Source organism: Triturus cristatus, chromosome 8 (genome assembly GCF_964204655.1).
Source record: "Triturus cristatus chromosome 8, aTriCri1.1, whole genome shotgun sequence".
NCBI classification, from domain to species: Eukaryota; Metazoa; Chordata; class Amphibia; order Caudata; family Salamandridae; genus Triturus; species Triturus cristatus.
The window spans coordinates 144,542,089-144,568,427 of NC_140591.1; the positions used below are offsets into that span (position 1 = coordinate 144,542,089).

The following is a 26,339-nucleotide window of genomic DNA, read 5'->3' on the forward strand; positions in this document are numbered from 1 at the left end:
CTGCACCTCACCTGACTTCACTTGCCAGCACATCGAGTGCTTGAAAAAGTGTGTCACTGTCTGACGGCACTGGATAGGCCCAGCTGTACCCTGGCCATCGGAGCCGGACTAAGGCTGGGCTGAGCACACTCTCTTTCATCTTCAAGTCCTTGGTCCCAGACTTGAGTCCTGAGCCCTGGTAAGAACACTTATTTTTATTATCTCTGTAGGGATGCTTATGCCTTAGATTTGATTAGCTAAGAAGTCATCAACAATGGTAAAAAGAAATGAATGTAGGCTCAAGGAGGGAAAGGCATGAAACCTGGGAAATTCTCTAATGCTATCACAAATTACCTTACAAACACTATTGGATTGCTTAATAGTGAAATTGTTAACACTGAGGAAAGGTTGGCGAATACCAAAGACTGCCCTATGCAGCGCTATGGAGGCTGTTGTTGATGAGATTGTTTTATATGATGAGGGGTTTTCAGGCCACATCATGATCAAAATCAATCCCCATCCTATCCAGACCCTATGTGTTTCCCATGACCCCTTTTTGATTTTTGAGGAATCTAGCAATAGCCAACCGACTCCCCCTCCTGCAAACTACTGCCACCAGCCCTGAGCACTTAAAGAAGGGGAGATTATTTATTAGGGCAAGTGGGAATGGAAGCAAAATTAAGAGGGTTCAAAAGGACAGGCATCTAATACCACAAAATCTTCAGAAATGTTATGGAAGAAATTATACAGATACATGCACCAGGCGTGAGCTCATCAAGGGATCAATTTCAATTACAAAACAAATTGGGTCCTGTGTGACTGGGTTTTTGACAGTTGTGTGAGTCATAATAGAACATAATAGGACAGTTCTCTGAACCATAATAGAACAGATCTCTGAGTCAGTTGGGTCAGACAAACATCATACCTCCACTTAAAGGTTTAGACATAAAAACAACATTTCTCAAAGTACTATTTGTTCTCCAAACTTGACCTCTGACTTCAGTTTTCTATTTATTTTTTCTCTGTTTACACATTCTGCAGAAGTGCAGCAGCCAGGCTCCTGTGAACAGGCAAGTAAAAAATGACCGTAAATTGGCTTGATAATTGGTATATTTAACTGGATCAAAGGCAACACTTTCTACAAATGTCTTGTTATGTAGCCAGGGATTTCTCGTGAAAATATGTTATGTTTGTATAAGTTTCTGATTTAAAAAAATTATTAGTATATCTAATTTAAATGCATATTCGACTATATATTTATGTATTTGTGTATAGAACATATTATACTGGATGGTCCTATGAGAATTACAAGAGTTCTAAACCATACAAAAAAATCGAGTTTCAAGGAACAAGAATTCCCATATTGAGAAAACAGATGAAACCAGTGATACTAGTGCTGACACATGAACAGTTAAAAGATTACCCCCTGATGACAGCAACAGCAAGGGGTGGCAAGCTAATAACAATATGAAACAAGCAAAGACCAATGCAAAGTTAACTTTTAATAACAGATGTAAATAAATTATATTCTCTAGCCCCACTAGGTTTACAAAGACTTATTCAACTAATGATAGCAATCTAAACAATCTGTCCATATGTGATTAAAAAATGGTTTTGTGTTATTTTAGCTTGTATGAGATGCTTTCTACTGAGGCTGTACACTAGCATTATCATGTCATCAACCCTTGACTTTGACCCTACCATTTACATTGGAGTTTTATTTGAAATCAGCATCCCTTTTACTGCCGAAGTGGATTTAAAACAGCTTGATTGTTTGACTTTTTAACTACCATTCGAGGATGGCAGCATTGGATGGCATATCATTATCATGCTCATATTCACTACTCTCTCCCTCTACCAATCCAAAAGGACACTACACAAAAGTGGACTTTCTTGGGTTGGGTTTTGTAGCCCATTTACAATAGTGGAAGTTTGATTTTGTACCTAGTTTAAGCAATGTCGTTGTCTTTGGTTATTCTCAATTAATATATACACATACATATTTATTTTTTAATTGTTCATATGTGTGTCTATATACTTATACACACACATAAAAACAATAAAACATAAATATATATTCTTAAAATAAGTTAGTAATTTTAACATTGACAAAAGTATATTTACAATAGCAAATATCACAATTAATTAAAAACAAATATCTATAGAATATAGAAAAAGAAAATGTACATTAAAACGTATATATTTTAAAAAATAATACAAAACAAAATACACAATATAAAAAATAATGGCAAAAATAAACAAAAGTATCAAAAGTAATGTACTTCAAAGGAGTCATGTTTAGTAATCTAATTCCGATTTTAGCAAATGTTGTAAAACTGTTAGCGTTTGGAGGAGTTAGATTTAGTATTCCCTCTCTGAAGATACAATAGGAGGGAATGTGGCAGACTTTGGAGGGGTTAGAGTCACTATTCATACTCCAATGAAAGCATAAGTGGGGAAAACGCGGGGCTTTTGACAGATTAGATTTTCTTTTGGAACACCAACGTAAGTAACAATAGAGTAAGTGTTGGACTTTGAAGGGGTTACATTAACTATTACCACTTCAATCTAAGAAAAATAGTTGGGAAATTGTTGGACTTTGGCGAGGTTAAATTCACTATTCTCACTCTGATGCAACAAAAATCAGGGAAAGTATTTTCCTTAAGAAATGTTACATATGTCATTCTAAAGCCCAATACTTTTTAAACAAACATTTAAATGCCTAACAAAATAAATGTATTAAAGTCTTTTCAAACCAAAAAATAGTCTATAAATAGTTAAATGATGTAACTAAAACAATAAACAATACTTAATACAAGAATAATGTAACAAATCAAACAAATGTTAAAAAAATATTATTTCCCTTACTGCTACCCACACCCCCAAAAGTATAGCACATCTTAATTAAAACAATAATAGCAAAATAATAGTTAATTAAAACTAATAAGATTAAAACCAAAAATAAATATATATTTTTTTACACAAATGCTATTATTAAATATACCAATTATTCAGCAGAAAAAGGACATAACCAATAATCAATCATATTTAATTAACTATTCCCCTACAAACCCATCAGCCAGCAACTACATTTTAAATTACTAATTCAACTATACAAAATCAAAATATGCAATAAAAATACAAAATACACTTAAATGATATGACAATTAATCAATTAATCAATTTACCAATAAATCACCAATTTAATATAATTTACATACAAACTAAATTGATAAATTAAACCAATTATTTATTATTTAAATAACTTCTAAACCTATACCACTACAAATTGAGCATCCTGTTTCTAAAATATAAATAGCTAATTAAATATAAACATTAATATTTGAAAAATGCAAGCTATGCTTCAAACAGAAGACAATTACAATAATAATATTAACACCTAAAATTAATATAATAGGTAATATAATACATTAATTACAATATTTACTACAACTATTTTAATGTAATCAATATTATACAACATTTTTAAAACAATATTCCATATTAAAAACATTATTCATACCTTCTATATTTAGTGACTCAATATTGTTTTTGTGACAATATTTTTGACACGATATTCATGAAATCAAATTTGTTTGATTCAATATTTTTGTCAATCATCTAAGCATCAATTAAATGAATACAAAAATGGAAGCACTTCCTCTCATTCCTACTCCTCTCTCAAACATATGTCATCTAATAAAGGATACCCTAAACCGTTAACAAAGGCTCTTAACTGGACTTTCTCTTGCATCCCCAAATCACTCAAAGATTACTGGGTTTATTTAATAAAGATAATGAAATGACTATACATTCGATCCCCGCAGCTCTAAGACGCAGACCAATCAAATATTACACTAAATCAGTGTGCTTAATAATCTTTACCCCAAAATCAATATTCTATCAAACCTGGCTACTGGATCAGTTGTGCTATACCCTTTAAAAATATCAATCTCTAACCTTGCCTCCAGCTTTTTTTATTGTGCTCACTGAAACATGGTTTACTCCTCTTCACAACTTCTTATGGATATTTTACTCCTGTAGGCTACACAGTTCTGCATCAGGACAGCAAAAGTAGCTGGTGAATATATCCAAATATCCACTTGGGGTCAGATTACCCACCCAGATGTCCTGGGTGCAGGGATAACAGGCACTGTTTTACCAACTAGAAAATCCAGGCAGGTAAAATCACATGTGGTTTGGCAGCATTCGCAGTCTGGCCTGCAACCGTCCACTGATTCCCTCTTGTGGCATGGGGAGCATGTAATGCCCTCTCACCAGGCCACAGCATGTACATGGCAAATGAGAGTGTTAGTTGACAGAAAATTGGAAATTCTGTGTAGATAAAACAGGAGCGCATGGTTATTCCTGATTATAAGGGGATGAAGTCGTAATTGCCAGTTTTCCTTGAAGGAGCACAAAAAGGGCTGCGTTAAAAAAAACAATGAAACTTTTAAATTAAATTTTTTAAGAGTAGTCAATGGTCCCAAGGACCACTGCCTGCTCTTAAAAATATTTGTTTCAACATTCACAAAGGGGAAGAGGTCACAAGGGGACCACTTCCCAACATGAATGGTTACCGCCATCATTGAGGTGTCCGTAATTCGGTTGCAAAACATTCTTGAAACGACGCCTTAAACCCACCCCTTCCAAATACCAAAACATTCATATAAGGCACTGCATTTCAGTATTTGGAAGGGAAGCCCTGAACACATATTAGTACCAGAAGAGGGTATGCAGTTCCTCAAACAGAATGGAGAGGAGGGAGGGAAGTCTAAAGGCCACTGACCATATGTTCAGTCAGTGTCACTGGAGAGGAGGAGGAAAGGAATTCGTCCTGCCGGAACTAGGGTCCTCACACACCCAGCCAGCTAGGTGTCATGCTTCATCATATGGACCTGCTCCTGGCCGGTTCGGCTCTGCAATAACCGACGGGCACCCATAAAGGGACTCTTTAGCGGAGATCTTTGGTTTCTTGCCGTTTGGTGCAGTGGGTGTGAGGGGCCTAAGTACTGTAGGTAAGGTAAAAACGTGAATACAACAGGTCAGATAGTCCCAAAAACTTTTATTCGGGCTAGCTATCCCCCTGATTAAAAACAGAAAAAGAGTGGCAGCTCTCTGACGTGAAGGTTCAGTCTTGCTATGCTCAACGCTGGGGGTCGTGTAACTAGTTAGCATGGAGGAGTCTCGTTCGTTATCGGAATTAACCAGACAAAAAATGCTCCACCAACTAAGAACGGCCATGTAAGCCCTGAACACACCCCTTCCAAATACTCGCTCACAAGTTCGGATTTAGGGCCAGGTGTACAAAGCCTTTTACTTGTCGTCGGCCCATCAGACCATTTGCGACTTGTAAAATGCATTTTGCCACGTACAGAAAGCAAAATGCAACTTGATAACTTGTTACCAAATCGCATTTTGCTTTTGCGATTTAGTATTAGAAAGGGGCATGTTTAGACTGCCCCTTCCTAATACCAAATAGCACTGGTATGTATGAATGTTTTGCGACTGGGAATGCGGTTTTAAAATATTTCCAGTTACCACCAACTTCAAGGTGGTGGTAACCCAATTGCAAAGGGGACACCTTCCCCTTTGTGAATGTGGGCGCCCAAAATTTTCAAGTGCAGGCAGTGGTCCAAGGGACCACTGCCTACTGATAAAAAACAAAAAGGTAGCTTTTCATTTTTATTTTTGAAATGCATATCGTTTTTCTTTAAGGAAAACGGCCACCATTCGAAAAACAAATATTGCTTTATTTAAAAAGCAATCACAGACATGGTGGTCTGATTACTCAGCAGGCCACCATCTTTGTGATTGTAGCCATTCACAATGGGTCGCAAATTGCGACCTGCCTTATGGATATTGATGAGGCAGGTCCATTTGTGACCCACTGCAAATTGCTAACAGTGTCAAACACACTGTTGTACATCACAGTTTGCAATTTTCTAATAGAGAATCACTAATATTCGCTACTAGGAAATCATAAACCTACGATTTTGTACTTCTGGCCCCTACTAACATGTTACAGAATCACAATTTGTGCTCTGCGCATATGGAAAAGCAGTTTTGCGGTGGGTAACGGCCTGATTGTACAAATGGGGCAGCTTTTGACCACAAAAATGCTTTTGTACATGTGCCTCCAAATTGCCAAGTAACAATCAAATCAAATCAAGGGATATTTATTAAGCGCACATATCACTACAAAAGTCTCATGGCGCTGGTGGATAACTCTGAGATAAGATAGAATTTGTGCAATAAGATGTCAAACAGCAATGCCTTCAGCTTCCTACGAAAGCAATTATGATCCATTGTGGTCCCGAACTGGAGTGGCAATTTATTCCAAAACGAAGGGACCAGAAAAGAGAAAGATCTACCTCCGTTGGTGACGGTACGAATTCTGGGAGATACAAGAAGGGCTGTGTTACTGGATCTCAGAGTTCGGCCAGGGAGATACCAGTTAAGCTTTTCAGTCCAGAAACCCGGACCTTTTACGTACATGTTCTTATGTGTCAAACAAAGACTCTTGAATTGAATACGTTTCCTAACAGGCAACCAATGCAAAAGTTTCAGAGTGGGAGCCGATGAAGATCTGGGTGGAAGATTAAGTACCAGCCTAGCTGCAGTTTTCTGCACGACCTGAAGCCTTGACAGTAGATTATCATTTATGGCTGCAAGTAAAGCATTACCATAATCCATTCTGCTAACAATTAGTCCCTGAACTAAGGGCCTTCTTGCCTCAGTCGGAATCCATTTAAAAGCTTTACGCAAATTGCGCATAACACCAAAACAGGTACTCACTGTCTTGTTAACATGGTTTTTCATGGACAATTTATTGTCCATTTGAAAACCGAGATTGCGCACAGTTGACGTTGGAGTGGGACAAGGGCCAAGGTCAGAAGGCCACCAATCATGGGACCAAAACTTTTGGGCCCTACCATAGAGCACTATCTCTGTCTTTCCCCCATTTAGCTGCAAGTGATTAGCACACATCCAGTTTTCAATGGGAGACATACAGTTTTTAAAACAGAACCTAGTTTCAGTTGGATCAGAACCAATAGTGATCAGAATCTGAGTGTCGTCAGCATATGAGACGACATCGAAACCATAAGATCTAATCACTTCAGCCAAAGGGGTCACATAAAGATTAAAAAGAGTAGGGCCCAAAATAGAACCTTGGGGCACTCCCATCTTGACTGTTCTACTCGAAGAAATGGTGTCATCTACCTGAACAATTGTAGTACGATCAGAAAGATAATTTTTTAGCCACTGCAGAGCTTTTCCCCTGACACCAATCTCCCACAGTCGATGTTCAAGAATGCTGTGGGAGATGGTGTTAAACGCTGCAGACAGATCCAACAGTACGAGAATGGAAGACTCACCTCTATCCAGAGCACGTCTGATGTTGTCTGTCACTTCCAACAGAGCTATTTCCGTATTATGTGCTGCCCTGAAACCCGTCTGTGAGGGGTCAAGCAGCCCATAGCTATCAAGATGGTCAACAAGCTGTTTATTAACCAGAAACTCCAACATCTTACCAAAGTGGGGGAGCAACGATATTGGGCGGTAATTGGAGAGAAGTTTAGGATCTGCAGTAGGTTTTTTTAATATAGGCCTAATTCTGGCAGCTTTCCATATTCTAGGAACTTCAGACCTAGACAATGACTCGTTAAAAAAGTCAGTGAGACTATCCAATAGAGCAGGAGCCAGGATAGGAAGAATTCTAGCCGTTAGAGGATCAATGGGAGAACCAGATTTAATTTTCATGATAGCCTTTATCACTTCATCGGAACTGCAATGAATAAATTCTTCCATAATGTGAGGAGGATCAAAGGTAGTCAGGGAAATAGACCCCAAAACACCCACAGTATGTTGGGGAGAAAAGGAATTGTGGATATCAGTGATCTTATCCTCAAAAAATTTGGACAAAGAGTCAATCCACTCCTGGGAGTTAGAGGAATGCAACTGGGCGGCTGGAGTAGAAAATTCCTTAAGGATTTGGTGGAGCTCCTTGTTAGAATTGGCTGCCTTCTCAATGCGATTTAGGAGAAATGTTTTTTTTGCCTGTCTAATTTTTTCCATATATTCATGGTGAGAATCTTTGTATATTTTACAGTCAATAGAGTATTTAGTTTTCCTCCATTTCCGCTCTGCCGCCCTACAAGAGAGTTTTATTGACCTTAACTGAGCGGTAAACCATGGAGCTGCTCGAGTTTCAACTCTAACTCTAGAAAAAGGAGCAATTGTATCCAACAACTTAGTTATTGACTTTTCTAAAAGAACTGCTCTTTGATCAATAGTGTCCCCTGGGCTAGGTTGAGGCACACTAAAATGGGAAGTAAAATGAGGTAAAGTAACTTTGCTCCAGGATCTTCGCCAAAGAGATTTCTTCCTAGACACGGAATTAACAGTATGGTCCAGAATAACAAATTTTAATAGGCTATGATCCGACCATAGCAATGCCTGTGGGAGCTCAACCTTAACCTTGTCGGAATTGGTAAATAACAGGTCAAGCATATGTCCAGCCGTGTGTGTTGGCCCGGACACCAGTTCCAATGTGCTAGTACTAGAAATTAACTGCTCCGTATCAAATTCAAGTGCTAGTTCCACATGGTAATTAAAATCCCCCAACAGGAGAAAGTAATCTGAAGCAAGTACGTGTGGAGCAATTGTCTTCAACAATTTATGTGTAAAATCATATTGGAAACATTAATTTCTAGGTCTATATTCTCTAGTCTGCATCCTTCCTTTTTCTCAACTCATTTACCAAGCTCTTGTGTGAAAGTGAAGATATACAAGGGTGTAAAATGTGAATTCCTTTCAGATTATGAAAAATGCAAATAACCCATATCAGTGTTGTTAAAATGATACCAGTAGAAAACTGGTAATCTTTTCAATTCTTACTTCACGTCTGTTCTCTTGTTTTCTTATCACAGTGGCAACGCCTGCTTCGGTCTTAGCACTTGGTATCATTTGTTGAACCAGAAGACTGAACCATGTATTCCAAGACTTTAGCTGTGACTCTCATCCTGCTTCTTGCCACAACTCTATCAGGTTGGTTCTAAAAACATTTCCCATATTACTAAAGGTTTGCAACTTCGGCTAAATTAATGCAGACTACATTTCATGTTGCTATTTATTACTTGTTATTGTTTCGTCCCCCTCCCTCTTAAAAGCACCTCCAATTTTCTGTCAATGGTTCTGGTCTGTTTTGGATGTGCTACAACTATTATTTGTGTGTGGGATCACTTGACTCTCAACAACCTTTGACTCCAGATGAGGGGGGTTATTGACACTCTCGATGTTGTACTATGGAAAGTAGTACTACAATGGTACTACTCATGCACTATAGAATACATGCAAAGATCTCTCCTATCTTTTCTATGCAGAAATCTCAGCCACAGTCGCTGAGGCATGGTGGAGAACTTCGCACGTCTAACTACATTTTGGTAGTAGATGTTGGAACCGCAAATGGAAGTGGCTGGAAAATGGGAACTACTTGCTACAAAGTGGAAGATAATTAGACAAATTCAAGGAGGGGGTTAGAGAGGGACTGGCTACTACAAACACCCACTGACAAAAGAGTAAGCCTATTACTATTCACAAACTACACTTCTTAAGTTAGTACTGCCCTAAATGTGTCAATAAAGTAGTAAATGTGCTCCAGCTCAGCCGTGTAGTAAGTCAAGCACCACACACCCCTTGCAGGTACTGAAAAACACTGCCATAGAAAATAATGGCGTTGTGAACTTAAAAAATCACCCTATAGGAGCAAATTTATAATTTTTGTTTAATGTTAAAAAACTATAATCAATACATATTTTATTATTTTAATATTCAATAATAAATGTAAATCTAAAATAAAAATTCAATGAAACCTTTTAATCTTGCTTAAAAATATTTTACATTAATTCAACACACATTTTTTGACAAAATCAAATACATATTAAATAAAAAATAAAATATTGCTGCGGGTGGGTTTTTAAAAAAAGTATTCTTTAAGAAATACTATTTCTAAATTAAATACACATATCTAAAGTGAATATTTAGTTCACATTAAATTTAATGAGCTATGGTGCTATCATATTTCATTTTATTAGTTCTAGCTTAATCATAAATATTTCTAATTATTTTACATTTATATTTTGTATAAACATATTTGCCTGTCTTATTCTACCATTAGCTACTCTTACAATTATAGATGGGTAACAATGATTAATATGGATGGTTTTCACAGAGCTGTTGTGTGTGATATGAAATAGACGAGGAGAGGGGAGCTCGAACTGTCTATGATGCCACTCACAAGGACCGTTCACAGGCAGGTTGGTCTCCTGCCGTGGATTGCACGCATTGGCTGGCCGGAAGTAATGACATGCAGCAGACCCTTTGGCTGTGCATTGCAGATGCTGGTATTCCATGGAAGACTGGGCCCTGGGCCTAGTTGGAGGCCAGGTCATGTGGTCACTCCCCTCTGGTCACGGCCAAATGCTGTGGGCTGCAGTTGTGTACCACCCACGGAGAGTTAGGTTCACAGACTTGCCAGATGCCAGAGCTTACAGCCAACCCCCCACTACGTATTGCCGATGGCCATATGCGGCTGGTGTTACTCACCCACGGAGTTTTGGGCGCAGGGCCTGGATAGAGAGCTATCATGACCCACTAAAGACTTTACCTCTTGTGAATCTTGGCCCCTTTGAACAGTCAACAATGATAATAAAGAGCATGTTACACTGTCCACTTCTGTCTATATACTCTCACTTCATAAATTTATCATATATATTTATATATAAATATATCACATATATATCACACACATATATATATATATATATGTATATATATAATATATGTATGTATATATAATATATATATGTATGTATATTAAAGCCGAGATCCTCCTTTCTGGTGTCCTCAATCTTTAGAGGGTGGCGCGAGACCGGCGGAGCAAAACCGGCAAGTAAATATGTTCAAAAAACGAAGTTCCACTCGCGCTCTCGGGCGGCACATGCAGAGAAGCAGCGGACTCAAATCCAAAAGTAAAGGGGGTTTATTAAATCATAGACCCGCCGTGACGCGTTTCGCCACTTTCGTGGCTTGTTCACACCCACAACAAGCCACGAAAGTGGCGAAACGCGTCACGGCGGGTCTATGATTTAATAAACCCCCTTTACTTTTGGATTTGAGTCCGCTGCTTCTCTGCATGTGCCGCCCGAGAGCGCGAGTGGAACTTCGTTTTTTGAACATATGTATGTATATATTACCTACTGGCGGTCGCCAGTAGGTAGTTATAGTTAGGACCCCTTTTCCATAGGAAATCCGCAACATTCTATTTTGAATAACGTTGGCGCCGGTCGATGAATCCTCGCGAATTTCTCAAAATAGGTGGGGCGCTACGCTCCGCTCCTACCCTGAAAGTCTCGGGGGGATACATCAAGCGGGGGCTGAGATAAAAGGGGGGTCCCAAAACGCGTTTTTCCCATGCATTTTTCCATAGGACCTTTAGAACGAGCTACAGCCCGAACGGCTGAACAGAATTACTAGAAATTTGGCAGAGAGGTAGTCCCTATGTCAAGGAAGTGCCTTTTGTAGGTTTGGTGTAAATCTGTTCAGTAGATTCTGAGAAAATAGCCTTTAAATCAATATATATATCTGAGCCCGCTTACGGTACGCTTACCGTACGCTTACGGTAAGCTTACGGTACGCGTACGGTGGCGTGCGCGAGCGCGATTCTGATTGGCTGTTAGATCTTAGTAAACATTCGAATCGGCCGAAACCAGGAAGCGGCGGCCGCCATTTTGTGTGTTTCACTCAGAAAAAAAAGAGTGAAAACAAGAAAAGGGGGCAATGAGGAGAGTTACAGACCCCCTTACATTTGTGAGGGGGTCAAAGAAGGACTGAAAAGTACAAAGAAAACATTTATTGATTTTTTAAAAAATCATGGGGTACGCGTACGGTAAGCTTACGGTAAGCGTACGGTAGAAAAAAAAATAAATGAAATTCAGATTTAAGTGTTTAGATATTAGAGGGCTCTAAAAAGAGCCGTTGTGTTTATGAAATGATTTTTTAGTGGTACCTACAAGTAAGTACCGATGCAGAGTCTAAGGTTCAAGAGGAAGACTCTGTTCCCTTCATCATTGAAGTGCACACCATCTCCTCTATAAATGTCTTGCATGTCATAACGCAAGTTGTTGTGGTAAATGGCACCCATACCATAGTCACGGAGGAAAGCAGAAACAGATTTGTTGACGTGCTTTCTTGCTTTGTCAATCTGCGGACAGAAATGATTGGACCAGTTCCATTTTTGCCTTTGGCATATGTTGGAAAACACAAAGGCAGTTTTAGGGAAAAGTGAAAACAGTTGTGCAAAGGTGTCCTTCATAAGCATTTCCAGACCTACCCCAGTCAAAGTGCCTAGGTCATTTCCACCACAGTGCACTATTATGAGGTCAGGGTGTTGGATTTGCATGAAGGATTTCACCAATGGCATCAATTGGTGCCACTTTAACCCTCTCTGACCAATCCATTTAATGTCTACATTTGGCAAAGCAAGGTCTCTCACCATATCTGTTTTCTCTGCAAACTTTTCACTCCAGAAGACATAGCTGTGCCCTACAATCCACACTGTGAACATCTTCAAAGGAGAACTGGATGCACTCAGGAGGTGTCTTTCAGTAGAATGGCAATATGAAAAGAAAGACAGTTTGGAAATGGAGGCATACATATTTTTTTCAAAACAAAAAGAACTGATTGGCTGTTTCATACCATTCTAGAATAAAAACTAGGCTGTATGTGTAAATTAATAGAAGCATGTTTTGTATTGGTACAAAAAAAGGTGTTACCAAAGAACAGTACTATGGATTTGCTGTTAGGTTTGAAAAGTCAAGCACTCTTGCTCTGTGGAATTGAAACATTGTGTGGCGAACTTCTGACCTAACTCCACACAGCAGTGTTCCATGAGCTGTTGCTATGGTAGCAGGCAGAAGTCAAGTTGGGGGAAGGGTACTAGGCAGAAGTCAAGTTGGGGGCAGGGTACTTTTGGAAAAGGGTTGGTTTTCAACCAATAGAAATGTGTGATTACATTTGAAAAAAAGGGGGAAGCACTGAGATTTGAAACTTACATGTATATGTGTGGAAAAATAGAGGGAAAGTTTGCCATTATCTGGTTCTGCTGAGAGGAGAGAGGTGAACAGAACAGAGATCCTGGCTCTGATAATCTGCTGTTTGAGTGCCACATTTCTTTCACAACTAACTAATTTTAAAGGTGAGGTTAGAGTTTGAGAGGAGATGTATATGGTAAATTAAGAAATGAATAATAGAACTGGAAATTATTTTTGTTGAAGTTGCGTTTATCATTTTCTGTTTTGGGAGAAATTTAAATGTGAGGAACATGTAAAATAATATGGACTATGTTTTCACGATAAATTAAGGTGTACTGGAAAAAAAAAGAATAGTTTAAGGGTTTGAGGTTGGACTCAGTAATGCAAATACATTCAGCATCACTAAGGCTGGTTGCCCTTGCTGGAATGTAGGCAGCCACCCAGGTTACACATGGTGGTGGTCTGAAAAAGCAGTTTGGACATGTGCATTTAAAGAAATCAAAAAAGTGGTTTCATAATGTGTCAGTCTGTAAAAAAGATTTTCACTTGCCAAAAAAAAAGAGCAGTAAGTGTGCATTTAAATTGGCAAAGAAATTTCGTTTTGGGACTAATGTGAAAACATGACTCTGTGTGGAAATAGGAATTACAGGCAGAGATTTATTGCGTTTTTTTCTGGTGATTTCACAGTTGCATTAGTAGGAAAAAGGGGGAGCGATTTTTTGGGGGAAGAAGCAGACTCTTAGCACACACCCATCTGCTTGCCATGTATAATCATGCACAGTATTTACAAGCGAGTGGGGTTTTCAGGTTTCAGTCTGTAATGCAAATACATTCAGCATCACTAAGGCTGGTTGCCCTTGCTGGAATGTAGGCAGCCACCCAGGTTACACATGGTGGTGGTCTGAAAAAGCAGTTTGGACATGTGCATTTAAAAAAATCAAAAAAGTGGTTTCATAATGTGTCAGTCTGTAAAAGTGATTTTCACTTGCCAAAAAAAAAGAGCAGTAAGTGTGCTTTCAAATTGGCAAAGAAATTTAGTTTTGGGACTAATGTGAAAACATGACTCTGTGTGGAAATAGGAATTACAGGCAGAGATTTATTGCGTTTTTTTCTGGTGATTTCACAGTTGCATTAGTAGGAAAAAGGGGGAGCGATTTTTTGGGGGAAGAAGCAGACTCTTAGCACACACCCATCTACTTGCCATGTATAATCATGCACAGTATTTACAAGCGAGTGGGGTTTTCAGGTTTCAGTCTGTAATGCAAATACATTCAGCATCACTAAGGCTGGTTGCCCTTGCTGGAATGTAGGCAGCCACCCAGGTTACACATGGTGGTGGTCTGAAAAAGCAGTTTGGACATGTGCATTTAAAAAAATCAAAAAAGTGGTTTCATAATGTGTCAGTCTGTAAAAGTGATTTTCACTTGCCAAAAAAAAAGAGCAGTAAGTGTGCTTTCAAATTGGCAAAGAAATTTCGTTTTGGGACTAATGTGAAAACATGACTCTGTGTGGAAATAGGAATTACAGGCAGAGATTTATTGCGTTTTTTTCTGGTGATTTCACAGTTGCATTAGTAGGAAAAAGGGAGAGCGATTTTTTGGGGGAAGAAGCAGACTCTTAGCACACACCCATCTGCTTGCCATGTATAATCATGCACATTATTTACAAGCGAGTGGGGTTTTCAGGTTTCAGTCTGTAATGCAAATACATTCAGCATCACTAAGGCTGGTTGCCCTTGCTGGAATGTAGGCAGCCACCCAGGTTACACATGGTGGTGGTCTGAAAAAGCAGTTTGGACATGTGCATTTAAAAAAATCAAAAAAGTGGTTTCATAATGTGTCAGTCTGTAAAAGTGATTTTCACTTGCCAAAAAAAAAGAGCAGTAAGTGTGCTTTCAAATTGGCAAAGAAATTTCGTTTTGGGACTAATGTGAAAACATGACTCTGTGTGGAAATAGGAATTACAGGCAGAGATTTATTGCGTTTTTTTCTGGTGATTTCACAGTTGCATTAGTAGGAAAAAGGGGGAGCGATTTTTTGGGGGAAGAAGCAGACTCTTAGCACACACCCATCTGCTTGCCATGTATAATCATGCACAGTATTTACAAGCGAGTGGGGTTTTCAGGTTTCAGTCTGTAATGCAAATACATTCAGCATCACTAAGGCTGGTTGCCCTTGCTGGAATGTAGGCAGCCACCCAGGTTACACATGGTGGTGGTCTGAAAAAGCAGTTTGGACATGTGCATTTAAAAAAATCAAAAAAGTGGTTTCATAATGTGTCAGTCTGTAAAAGTGATTTTCACTTGCCAAAAAAAAAGAGCAGTAAGTGTGCTTTCAAATTGGCAAAGAAATTTCGTTTTGGGACTAATGTGAAAACATGACTCTGTGTGGAAATAGGAATTACAGGCAGAGATTTATTGCGTTTCTTTCTGGTGATTTCACAGTTGCATTAGTAGGAAAAAGGGGGAGCGATTTTTTGGGGGAAGAAGCAGACTCTTAGCACACACCCATCTGCTTGCCATGTATAATCATGCACAGTATTTACAAGCAAGTGGGGTTTTCAGGTTTCAGTCTGTAATGCAAATACATTCAGCATCACTAAGGCTGGTTGCCCTTGCTGGAATGTAGGCAGCCACCCAGGTTACACATGGTGGTGGTCTGAAAAAGCAGTTTGGACATGTGCATTTAAAAAAATCAAAAAAGTGGTTTCATAAGGTGTCAGTCTGTAAAAGTGATTTTCACTTGCCAAAAAAAAAGAGCAGTAAGTGTGCATTCAAATTGGCAAAGAAATTTCGTTTTGGGACTAATGTGAAAACATGACTCTGTGTGGAAAAAGGAATTACAGGCAGAGATTTATTGCGTTTTTTTCTGGTGATTTCACAGTTGCATTAGTAGGAAAAAGGGGGAGCGATTTTTTGGGGGAAGAAGCAGACTCTTAGCACACACCCATCTGCTTGCCATGTATAATCATGCACAGTATTTACAAGCGAGTGGGGTTTTCAGGTTTCAGTCTGTAATGCAAATACATTCAGCATCACTAAGGCTGGTTGCCCTTGCTGGAATGTAGGCAGCCACCCAGGTTACACATGGTGGTGGTCTGAAAAAGCAGTTTGGACATGTGCATTTAAAAAAATCAAAAAAGTGGTTTCATAATGTGTCAGTCTGTAAAAGTGATTTTCACTTGCCAAAAAAAAAGAGCAGTAAGTGTGCTTTCAAATTGGCAAAGAAATTTCGTTTTGGGACTAATGTGAAAACATGACTCTGTGTGGAAATAGGAATTACAGGCAAAGATTTATTGCGTTTTTTTCTGGTGATTTCACAGTTGCATTAGTAGGAAAAAGGGGGAGCGATTTTTTGGGGGAAGAAGCAGACTCTTAGCACACACCCATCTGCTTGCCATGTATAATCATGCACAGTATTTACAAGCGAGTGGGGTTTTCAGGTTTCAGTCTGTAATGCAAATACATTCAGCATCACTAAGGCTGGTTGCCCTTGCTGGAGTGTAGCAGTCTGGACATGGGCTTTTTAAAAAATCTGAAAAGTGGTTTCATAATGTGTCAGTCTGTAAAAGTGATTTTCACTTGCCAAAAAAAAAGAGCAGTAAGTGTGCATTCAAATTGGCAAAGAAATTTCGTTTTGTGACTATTGTGAAAAGAAATGTAGTAATATATTTAAATAAAATAAAGGAATTTTTTTTTTAGTTTTTTTCAGGTATTGCTGAAGAGCAGTGAACAAAATTTAAGATGCCTACAAAATCCAGAGTTCAAAAAACGCTAAAAAAAAACCTATATTTGAAGACAACTAGAGGACCAAAGTTAGTAGAAGATGCTGATGTTGGGAAAAAGAAAAAATCTTCTGGTAAGCAAAAAAAACAATTTCTTAAAAATATATTCAAAAGAATGAAAAATGTACAAAATGTCTGTACTCGAAAGGATGTTTTTAAAAAAAAAGAAGAGGAAAAAATTGACAATTTAGTTAATGCAAATATACCTTCAGCAACTGAAAAGATTTATATAAATAGAAAAACAGCGTTTAAAGAGATACGTAGAAAAATGTTTCAGAGAAGAGTTATGTCTAATTTGATGAAGGATGTGAAGAAATATAAGAAAAAGACAAAGTTTTATAAAAGAAAAAAAGAAATAGAAGCCATTGCAGCAAAGGCATTAGAATTAAAAAGGAAACTATTCATATTAATTTTGAATAGGATGCGTACATTAGACAAAATGGTTAATGTACTGAAATCACATAGCAAAAGGAAAAGAGTAGTGAACAGAACAAACTTTTGTAAAGTGTTTTTAGGCAAGTGGATGCATAGTTCAAGTAGTGAACCTTTTTTTAATGAAGAAAGCTATTTTCAAAGTAATAGTTTGCTGCATGCAGTTGACACCAGAGGTCGTTCATACGAAGTAAAAAATGGTTGCATAATGGAGAAGGAGATAATGGTTCCAAGAGATGAGGTACAAGTGATGGCAGATGAGGCAATGGGGAGACGTCCTAAAGCCCCAGTGTACACTTGGAATTGTAGTAGTATTTGCACTGTGCGTCAGGAATCTATTGACAAATTTCGAGAGTTTCTAAGAGAATATAGTAAAAAAAGTATAAAACAGAAGATTAAGGTGCTTCAAAGTCTGGATCCATGCAGAGTGATAGAGAATACTGGTTTGCAGGGTCATTCTCTGGCTTGTCTATCTAGAAAAGTGTGCAATAGTGTTTTCCATCATTTTAGGATGCTGGCTGTTCATCATACTGAAATGAGAAAGTTTGTGAGACGGTTGTATTTTGCTAAAAGTCCAGCAATAAAGTTAGATGAATTGAATAGGGCTCTGTTCCGAGGAACGGTATCAGATGTAGAGAAGGTTGTTGATGAAATTCAGTTTTGTTACTTTGGTCCTGAACAAAACAGTGCAGAGAAGGACACACTAAATGAGGAAGAAGTGGAAGAGAATGTAGAACCATTTGTAAGTAAGACATTTAATGATCACATAACAAAATTTGAAAAAATCTCTAATGAAAGACCAAATATTACTTTTTTTTGTTGCCGCAGAACTCATTATAGAAAACAAACCAGGTATGTTGATCTGTACAGAAAGAGTGAAAATGAAGATAATTATAAGTGGAAGGATTTTGCCACATATATATTTCTTGAAAATTGTTTTGAATTGGGTGAAGTTCAGCGTATTTGTAAATACTGTTACAACAAGTTAGAGGAAAATAGAATGCCGACCAGAGCTGTACATAATAATTTAGAATTGGATGCTATTCCTGCTGAACTTTCTGAATTAAATACTTATGAGTCTATACTCATTCAATGTGTTCATCCGTTCCAGACCATAGTACGTATGGAGCCCAAAACTGGTAAATTACCTCCTTCTGATTTACTGAGAGGTTTAAAAGGTAGAGTGGTGTATTTGCCCTTGGATTTGAAAAAAAATATGGAAATTATTGATGCGGATAATTTGGAAACTGAACCATTAGTTATTCTGGTTAATGGTGTACCTACAAAGAATAAGAAGATTTGGCAGGAGCTGGTAGATGTACGGAAAGTACAAAGAGCAAATTTGTATTTGAAAAGGAATAACAAATGGTATGAATCAATTTATATAGAAGAAGAAGAAGAAGAAGATTTACAAGAAGACACAGAAACACCAACTGGACAAATTGAATAAGTGGACAAGTCAAAGGAAGAAGAAATTTATGAACATTTTAGCATACATCCTCTTCATTCAAAAGAAGTTATGGGAGACAATATTGATCTCTTTCAGATGAAGAAAGCAAAAGGAACTCCCGTGAGTGTATGGGAGGAGAGTTTGGAAGCTCGATGTTTTCCCCAGCTGTTTCCTAAAGGAAAAGGAGGACGATACGATGAACGTCCAGAACAGATTCCAGCTTCTGAGTATCGGACTACAAGACTATATGCTGAAGATCCCAGATTTCGACAAAGTATTCCTTATTTGTTCCATCTTTTATTTGAAAGCGACTTGTCTGCACTGTCTTATGCAGTAATTCACATTTTAAAAAGTGGAGTACATTTACAAAATGTGTCTGCTAAGGATTTTATGGAGAAAGTGCAGCACCGAGATGATCATTTGGAAACACAACTGATCAATCTGATGGCTTGTCAGCGTGGGACAAATGAATATTGGTACCGACGTCATGGTGAATTAAAATGCATGTTACGGAATTTAGGAACTCCAACATGGTTCCTTACCCTAAGCTGTGCCGAGTACGCTTGGGATGATTTACTGGATTTTCTACGAGAGGCAAATTCAAACATTAAAAACATCGAATACAAGACAGCAGGAGAACTGTGCTCATTGGATCCGGTTAATGTTTGCAGATATTTCAATCATAGATTTGAGGCTATGATGTCCTTCATCTGCAATAAAAAAAATCCACCTCTTGGAGAAGTAGTGGATTTCTTTTGGAGAAAAGAGTACCAGGCAAGAGGTGCTCCTCATATTCATATGCTGTTGTGGATCAAGGATGCCCCAAAGTTTGGAACAGATACTGATGAAGCAGTGTTATCTTACATTGAAGAATATGCAACATGTGCTATACCAAAAAGCACAGAAGAGAAAAAGTTAAAGGAGCAAGTTTTACGTTTCCAAAGTCGTCGGTGTGGAAAATACTGTCGACGGAAATACAAGAGCAAAGAAAAATACTACACTAAATGTCGATTTGGATTTCCTAGACCTGTTTTTTCAAATGGAAGAGTTAACAGATTTATGTCAGCTGTGAGACATACTATCACAAGAAAATCACCTAAGAATACCTACAACCTAAAAAGAAAAGAAGAATCAAAAAATATAAATGACTACAACCCAGTCATTTTATCCATGTGGAACGCTAACATGGATATACAGTATGTAGCTGACAATTCCATTGCTGTTGCTCGATATGTAACGTCTTACATTACGAAATCAGAAAAAACAGAATTGAAGGAAATGTGGGAAGAGATTTCTCACGAGAAGACTGTCAGTAAGAAGCTGTACAGTTTCAGTTTGAAGATGTTATCGCATCGAGAAATTGGATCCTACGAATGTTCAGATAGGTTATCTTCTGCAAGTCTCTACTCGAAGTCAAGAAGAATAATTTGGGCAAGTTTAGGCCTTGCAGCAATGAGAAATCGGGTACTGAAATCTGTAGGAGAAATTGAATATTTGGCCGAGAATGACCCAGAAAGTACAGATATTTTGAAATCAAACATGTTGGACACTTATTATCCCAAGAGAAGTCATCATCTGGAGAACATGTGTCTCTATGAAGTGCTGCAGAACTACATTTATTCACGGAAAGCCGCAGAAGACATCAACAATGGAAAATATAAAGTCGTTGGTGAAGAAGGATGTTTGGTGAAGCAAACAAAAGGAAGTTTGATAAATCACCGGAAGCTGAGTTGTGACACTACTGACAAAAAGGATTTTTACTACTTGGCTCTTTTACAGTTGTTTAAACCATGGCGTACAGAGGATGAACTACTGGGAGAATTTCAAAGCTATGAAGATTCTTTTAATGCTTGCAAAGACAGCATACAATGCAGTACATTCTCAACTTATCTGCAAATGTTAAATGAAGAAATTGAACAGGAAACTACAATTGTGGCAGAAATAGCTAGAGACAGTTCTCAGGACAGCCAAAGTTCAGGAACACTCAGTCAAGATCCCCTAGGACAACCAATCGTTGAAAATGAAGCATCAATAGCCATGAATGAAGTGGAAACGGCTATGAATCAAGCTCAAGAAGAATTTATAGACTTAGAAAATTTGGAAAGACAACTGAATCAAGAGCAGCAACAAATTTATGAAGAGATCAAAAACAAAATTGATCACGGATTTCTACATGAAAAAAAAGAGTGCTCATGCACATCATTTCATCCAATCAGGATGTATGTAAGCGGACAAGCTGGAACTGGAAAAAGTTTCCTAATAAAAGTCATCAGAAGCTACCTACAGCAAAAAACGGATTCTACTTTGTCTTGTGTGGTTACTGCTCCAACTGGGTTAGCAGCATATAACATAAAAGGAATCACTTTACATCGTTTGCTAATGTTACCAGTGGAGCATGAGAACAAAATACAATACAACAAGCTAACTGGAGAAGCATCCTTGGAAGTTTCAAGAGTATTGAAGAAGATGCAAGTTCTCATTATTGATGAGGTGAGCATGGTATCAAACTTAATGCTTGCCTTTGTGCATTTAAGAATGCAGCACATTTTGAAGACAGACTATGACATGTTATTTGGTGGAAAACACGTCATAGTTTTTGGAGATCTTCTGCAGCTTACTCCAGTTAAAGGACAACCAGTATTTAATACTGTCACACATGAAGACACGAAGAAGTCATTGGGAAGCATCGGAAATACAAATATTTGGTCCTTCTTTGAGTACAAGGAACTTACTACTAATATGAGGCAAGCAAGCGATGAAGAATATGGAAGTATTCTGAAAGATATCAGAATTGGACTACTCACAGAAGTTGGCAAAAAAGCATTACAGAGTCGGCTGCTACATAATTTATTTCCAAAGGAAGAAATAGTTGCAGAGAAAATATACAAGAATATTGCAGAAAACAAAAGTGTCATCTGCTTAATGCCAACTCTACGTGAATGCTCAATATTTAATGAGGAGCTTTTGAAATTGGAAAAGGAAGAGATCAGGAAATTGGAAGCAGTGGACAAAATTGAGGATGGAAGAATTACTGTCACAGTAACAGGCAAACTGAAAAATAAATTGGACACACTAGAGAAGAACATCTCCAAAACAGCTGGATTAGAAAAAAATCTATATGTTTGCATGAACTGTAGAGTATTTTTAAGAAGAAATTTGGATGTTGAAAAAGGTTTAGTTAATGGAGCTATGGGAAGAGTTGTGGGTTTTATTAATTATCAGAAAAAAGAAGGAATTGAATGTTTAAAAATAAAATTTGATCAGATAGAAGAAGTTAAAGATATTTGTCGTTGTACAGTTCGTTTCATGCTTGTGAAAGACTTATATGTACGTAGGAAGCAGTTTCCGTTTTCTCTAGCATATGCTGTAACTATTCACAAGTCTCAAGGATTGACTGTAGATTGTGCTTTTGTGAACATTGGTTCAACTGTGTTCAAAGAAGGTATGGCATATGTTGCTTTGTCACGAGTGAAAACATTATCAGGTTTATTCATGATAGACTTTGATGATTCAAAAGTTAGTGCTGATACAAACTGTGTAAAGGAGTATAATAGATTAAGAAGAAGCTATGCTCCTCATTTAGGTCAGTATCCTGTGTTGGAGAAACGTGTAGTTTCTCGTAAAAGAAAAAATGAGAATATCTGTAATGAAGATGTAGAGAAGAGGAAAAAAAAGAGGAGTGATGTAATTGCAAGCAAAAAGAAAAAGGAAAATGAAGAACAGGTTGTAGGATGTCATTTTGAAAATAGCTCTGGTGTCAACTGCTACGCAAATGTAGTGCTGAATGTTGCATTTTATCTGGAAAGTTTGCAAGAGCAGATAATAGTAAATCAGGGAAAAAGATTCTGTTCAGAGCTGAGTCTCCTTTTTCAAAAGCTGAGTAAAGATAAAACTCAAATAGAAAGTGCTACTGAAATTAGAAAACTTTTAGATATATGTTCAGGACGAACACAGTTTTCTCAAAATGAACAGCAAGATGCACACGAATTTTTGATGTATTTTCTTCAGGTAGTGGAAGAAGAAGGAGTTCCCATTGAAATTTTTTTTGGTCTCTCTTATAAATGGGAACATAGTTGTGAAAATTGTTATAATATATGTGGCTCTAATGTTTATAATGAAAGGTTTATTTATTTGACATTGCCAGAGAGTAAAACAGTCACTTTTGCAAAATTAGTTAAAGATGCTAATCATAGCATGAAATGTGGTGAGTGTAAATCTGACATGTTTTCAACATTAATTTTAAAGGAATACGGACAGTATGTAATTTTAATGATGCAACGATGTAGAGCTGATGGTTCAAAATTGGATACTTTAATAAAGAAGTTTACAGGACAGCAATTATCAATTTCAGGAAAAACTTTTGTAACTGTTGCAATAATTTTCCATGAAGGACCTACTGTTACTTCTGGACATTACACAGTTTATCTTAAATGTGAAAAAGGCTGGACACTGTGTAATGATTCCCAATTGATTTTCAAACAACGTTTGCCTTTTGATTTAGCAAATTCCTATCTAATCTTCCTGAAACCTAAATTTTAGAGAGATTTGGCAAGATCTGGACAAAATAATTTTACCATTTTACTGGATTACCATTGCAATTTTGTAAAAAAAAGATTTTTTAAATTATCATTTGGCCTAATGGAAAGATAACCAATTGTAATGTGGACTTTTTTAATTTTTAATGAAACTTTCAAAAACCAATAATTTAGAGATAATCGGTAACATCTGCACAATTTAAATTTTGGAATGTTATTGGACTGCCATTGGAAATTTTTTCAAAAATGATTTAAAAAATTACTATTTGGCCATGTGGAAAAGTAACCAATTCTATTGTGGACTTAATAAATTATTCAAAAAATTTTCGTGAACCAAAATGTTACAGAGAATCGGTGAGATCTGGACAAATTAAACTTTAGAATTTTATTGGATTACCGTTGGAAATTTATTCCCAAAAAAAATTTAAAATTACTATTTGGCCTAAAGGAAATGGAATCAGATGTATTGTGGAGTTATTTGAAATATAATATTGTGATTATACTTCTGAAACAAACATATCAGACGGTATTTTAAAGAAATAAGTATTGGTATTAGATGATATTTTTTTAGATAATTATGCATTTCTATAATGTTAAGTTTAAGTAAAAAGAGATTCTGGGCTTTTTTAATACAATCTTTGTGATTGTTATTTTTTTTTGCCCGCTGTAAAATGATGAATGCAATTGCTTTCACAATTTATAGTGAAATGCAATATATTCTGAAAACAGCAAAAATAAGGCAAAAATATTTTTTGAAAAATATGTAAATATGTGTACTGTATTATAAAATGTTTTAAAAATATTATTACTTTTTTCTTTTTTTTCAGATTGATATAGAAAAATTTCGAAAACTAGAACCATTTTTAAAGCTATTTTTTTAAAAAACAAATGAATAAATATTTTTTTGAGTGGGTATGGTAAGTCAATAATAATAATTGTAGTCTCTCAAGGACCTTGTAATGTGAATATTGATTTTTAGTGTTTTTTAAAAAAAAAAAAAAAAAGTACGCGCACCGTAAAAAGTTTTTAAAAACATATGTAAAAAAAAGATGAAAGATAAGGTTGGCTCTTAAAAGAACCGTTCTGTTCATGCAGGGACAGAGGAAAGAAAGAATGGGAAAATTATTCAAAGCGACAAGTGTGCTGATCTATTTTGTTGTTCACTAGGGAAACACTGGTCTCCCTATGGCAAATTAGATCTTGACAAAAGGCGCATCGAATATCAACCCTCCGAAATCGAGGGTTCATTTCCAGAGGGCCAGCAAAAGGAGATGTACCCCCCACAGATGAAGGGCTCACCTGACCTGCAGAAGAAGGAGTCAGCTCTGCAGATGATGGTCCAGGCTGAGCTGCTGTGGATGTACTTGCTTGTCTTTCTGAAGAGTTACCTCCAAAAAGATGACCATGTGTCCTTCTGTGTACATCCTTGAGGTGTCTCTTCATGGTATGATTCCCAAAGGAATACTTCCTGTCAGGATTACCTCTTGAAAGTACACGCTGACACAGCTTGCAAGTTACTAAGGGTGCATTCACCTTTTGCTGGCCTTCAGGAAAAGTAAAATAATCCCATACATAAGAGGGCTTTTGTTTCCTCGCTCTCTGCCTCAAAACAGTGCTGCTAGTGCTAGCCTCACTCTCAGAAGAGCTCTGCTGTTCTGCCATCGTATCACAAAGACAACCCAGCTCCTTCTCCTAAGGGATCACAAGCAGAAATGAGAGGAATGGGTGTGGTGTAGGAGAGTTCTAGAACTGAAAGTAGTTTCAACCAATCAAAAGTTGTGTTTCATGATCATATGACCTACCGTACGCTTACGGTGCGCTTACGGTACGCTTACGGCAAAAGTGCGCATGCGCGTAAAAAAGACACGCGCTTGCGCGCATGCGCATAACAGACACCCGCTATGCACTGCTGATGACGTCACATATTACATCACTCATGACATGGTCAGTGACATCACTCATGACATCACTGATGACATCTCAAATGACATCACTGATGACATCACTGATGACATCATCCTTGTGATAGAGTGGCAGACCTCCTCTTCCCCTAATATAACCTTTGATACACGCATTCAAAAATAGAGACTAAAATTTTCAAAACAATGGACATACCAATAACAGTTACAACAACCTCTTCAGTAATTCTAAGATCCACATACACATCCACTCATTCACCAACAGTCCTATACAGTCACTCATACATGTACTCACTTATCATATGTACTCATACACCTATACATCCTGTTACACAATGCCACTCATCCATAGAGCTACTCACACACATAGTCACTCATGCTAATAAAGAATCAAACATACAAACAATCAATTTTTCAAAAAGAAATCATCCATTTAGACAGTAATATACCCATTTATTCTTCCATCAACCTTGAGATATACATATATAAAACATATTTAATTTTCAGAAAAACACACATTCACTGGATGATGTCATCAGTGATGTCATCAGTGATGTCATTTGAGATGTCATCAGTGATGTCATGAGTGATGTCACTGACCATGTCATGAGTGATGTAATATGTGATGTCATCAGCAGTGCATTGCGGGCGCGCGAGTTATAGTTAGCTGAACTAACTATAACGGGGGAATTTCATTGGTTTTTTACGAGTAAAATGTCCAGCTAACTATAACATGTGTGAAACCTATGGTTTTTTCACTGAATTTCTAAGGTTTTTTAAATGCTAATTCCTAACTATAACGTGTGTGAAACCTATGGTTTTTTCACTGAATATATATATATATATATATGTATATATATATATATATATATATATATATATATATATATACACACACATACATACATACATATATATATATTATTATTCAACAAACGCCCTGGAGCTTCGGGAGGGCACTCTGCAGCAAACCAGCCATCCGGCTTTCACCTTTACCTGTCCTCTGCATTCCAGACTGTTATTCTTAGCCTGTCACGTTTCAGTGCCGTAGCACATTCCTCAGAGGCTCACAAGAATTTGCACAGGAAAGGCTCTCTTTTATGTTTACTTTTTCACATGCATGTTTATTTCCTGTTCCTTTAGTAGG

The 26,339-nt window shown here is 37.4% G+C and overlaps 1 protein-coding gene across 1 annotated transcript in view; it reads left to right on the forward strand.

Annotated features, from left to right (window-relative positions):
- Positions 1-910: 910 nt before the first annotated feature.
- LOC146801699 (apovitellenin-1-like) overlaps positions 911-26,339 on the forward strand; it is a 57,873-nt gene continuing 32,444 nt past the window's right edge. Inside the window, exons 1-2 of the mRNA XM_085621161.1 lie at positions 911-1,049; positions 8,913-9,030. Of these exons, the coding sequence (XP_085477287.1) occupies positions 8,973-9,030 (58 nt within the window). The 5' untranslated portion in view covers positions 911-1,049; positions 8,913-8,972. The remainder of the gene's footprint in view (positions 1,050-8,912; positions 9,031-26,339) is intronic.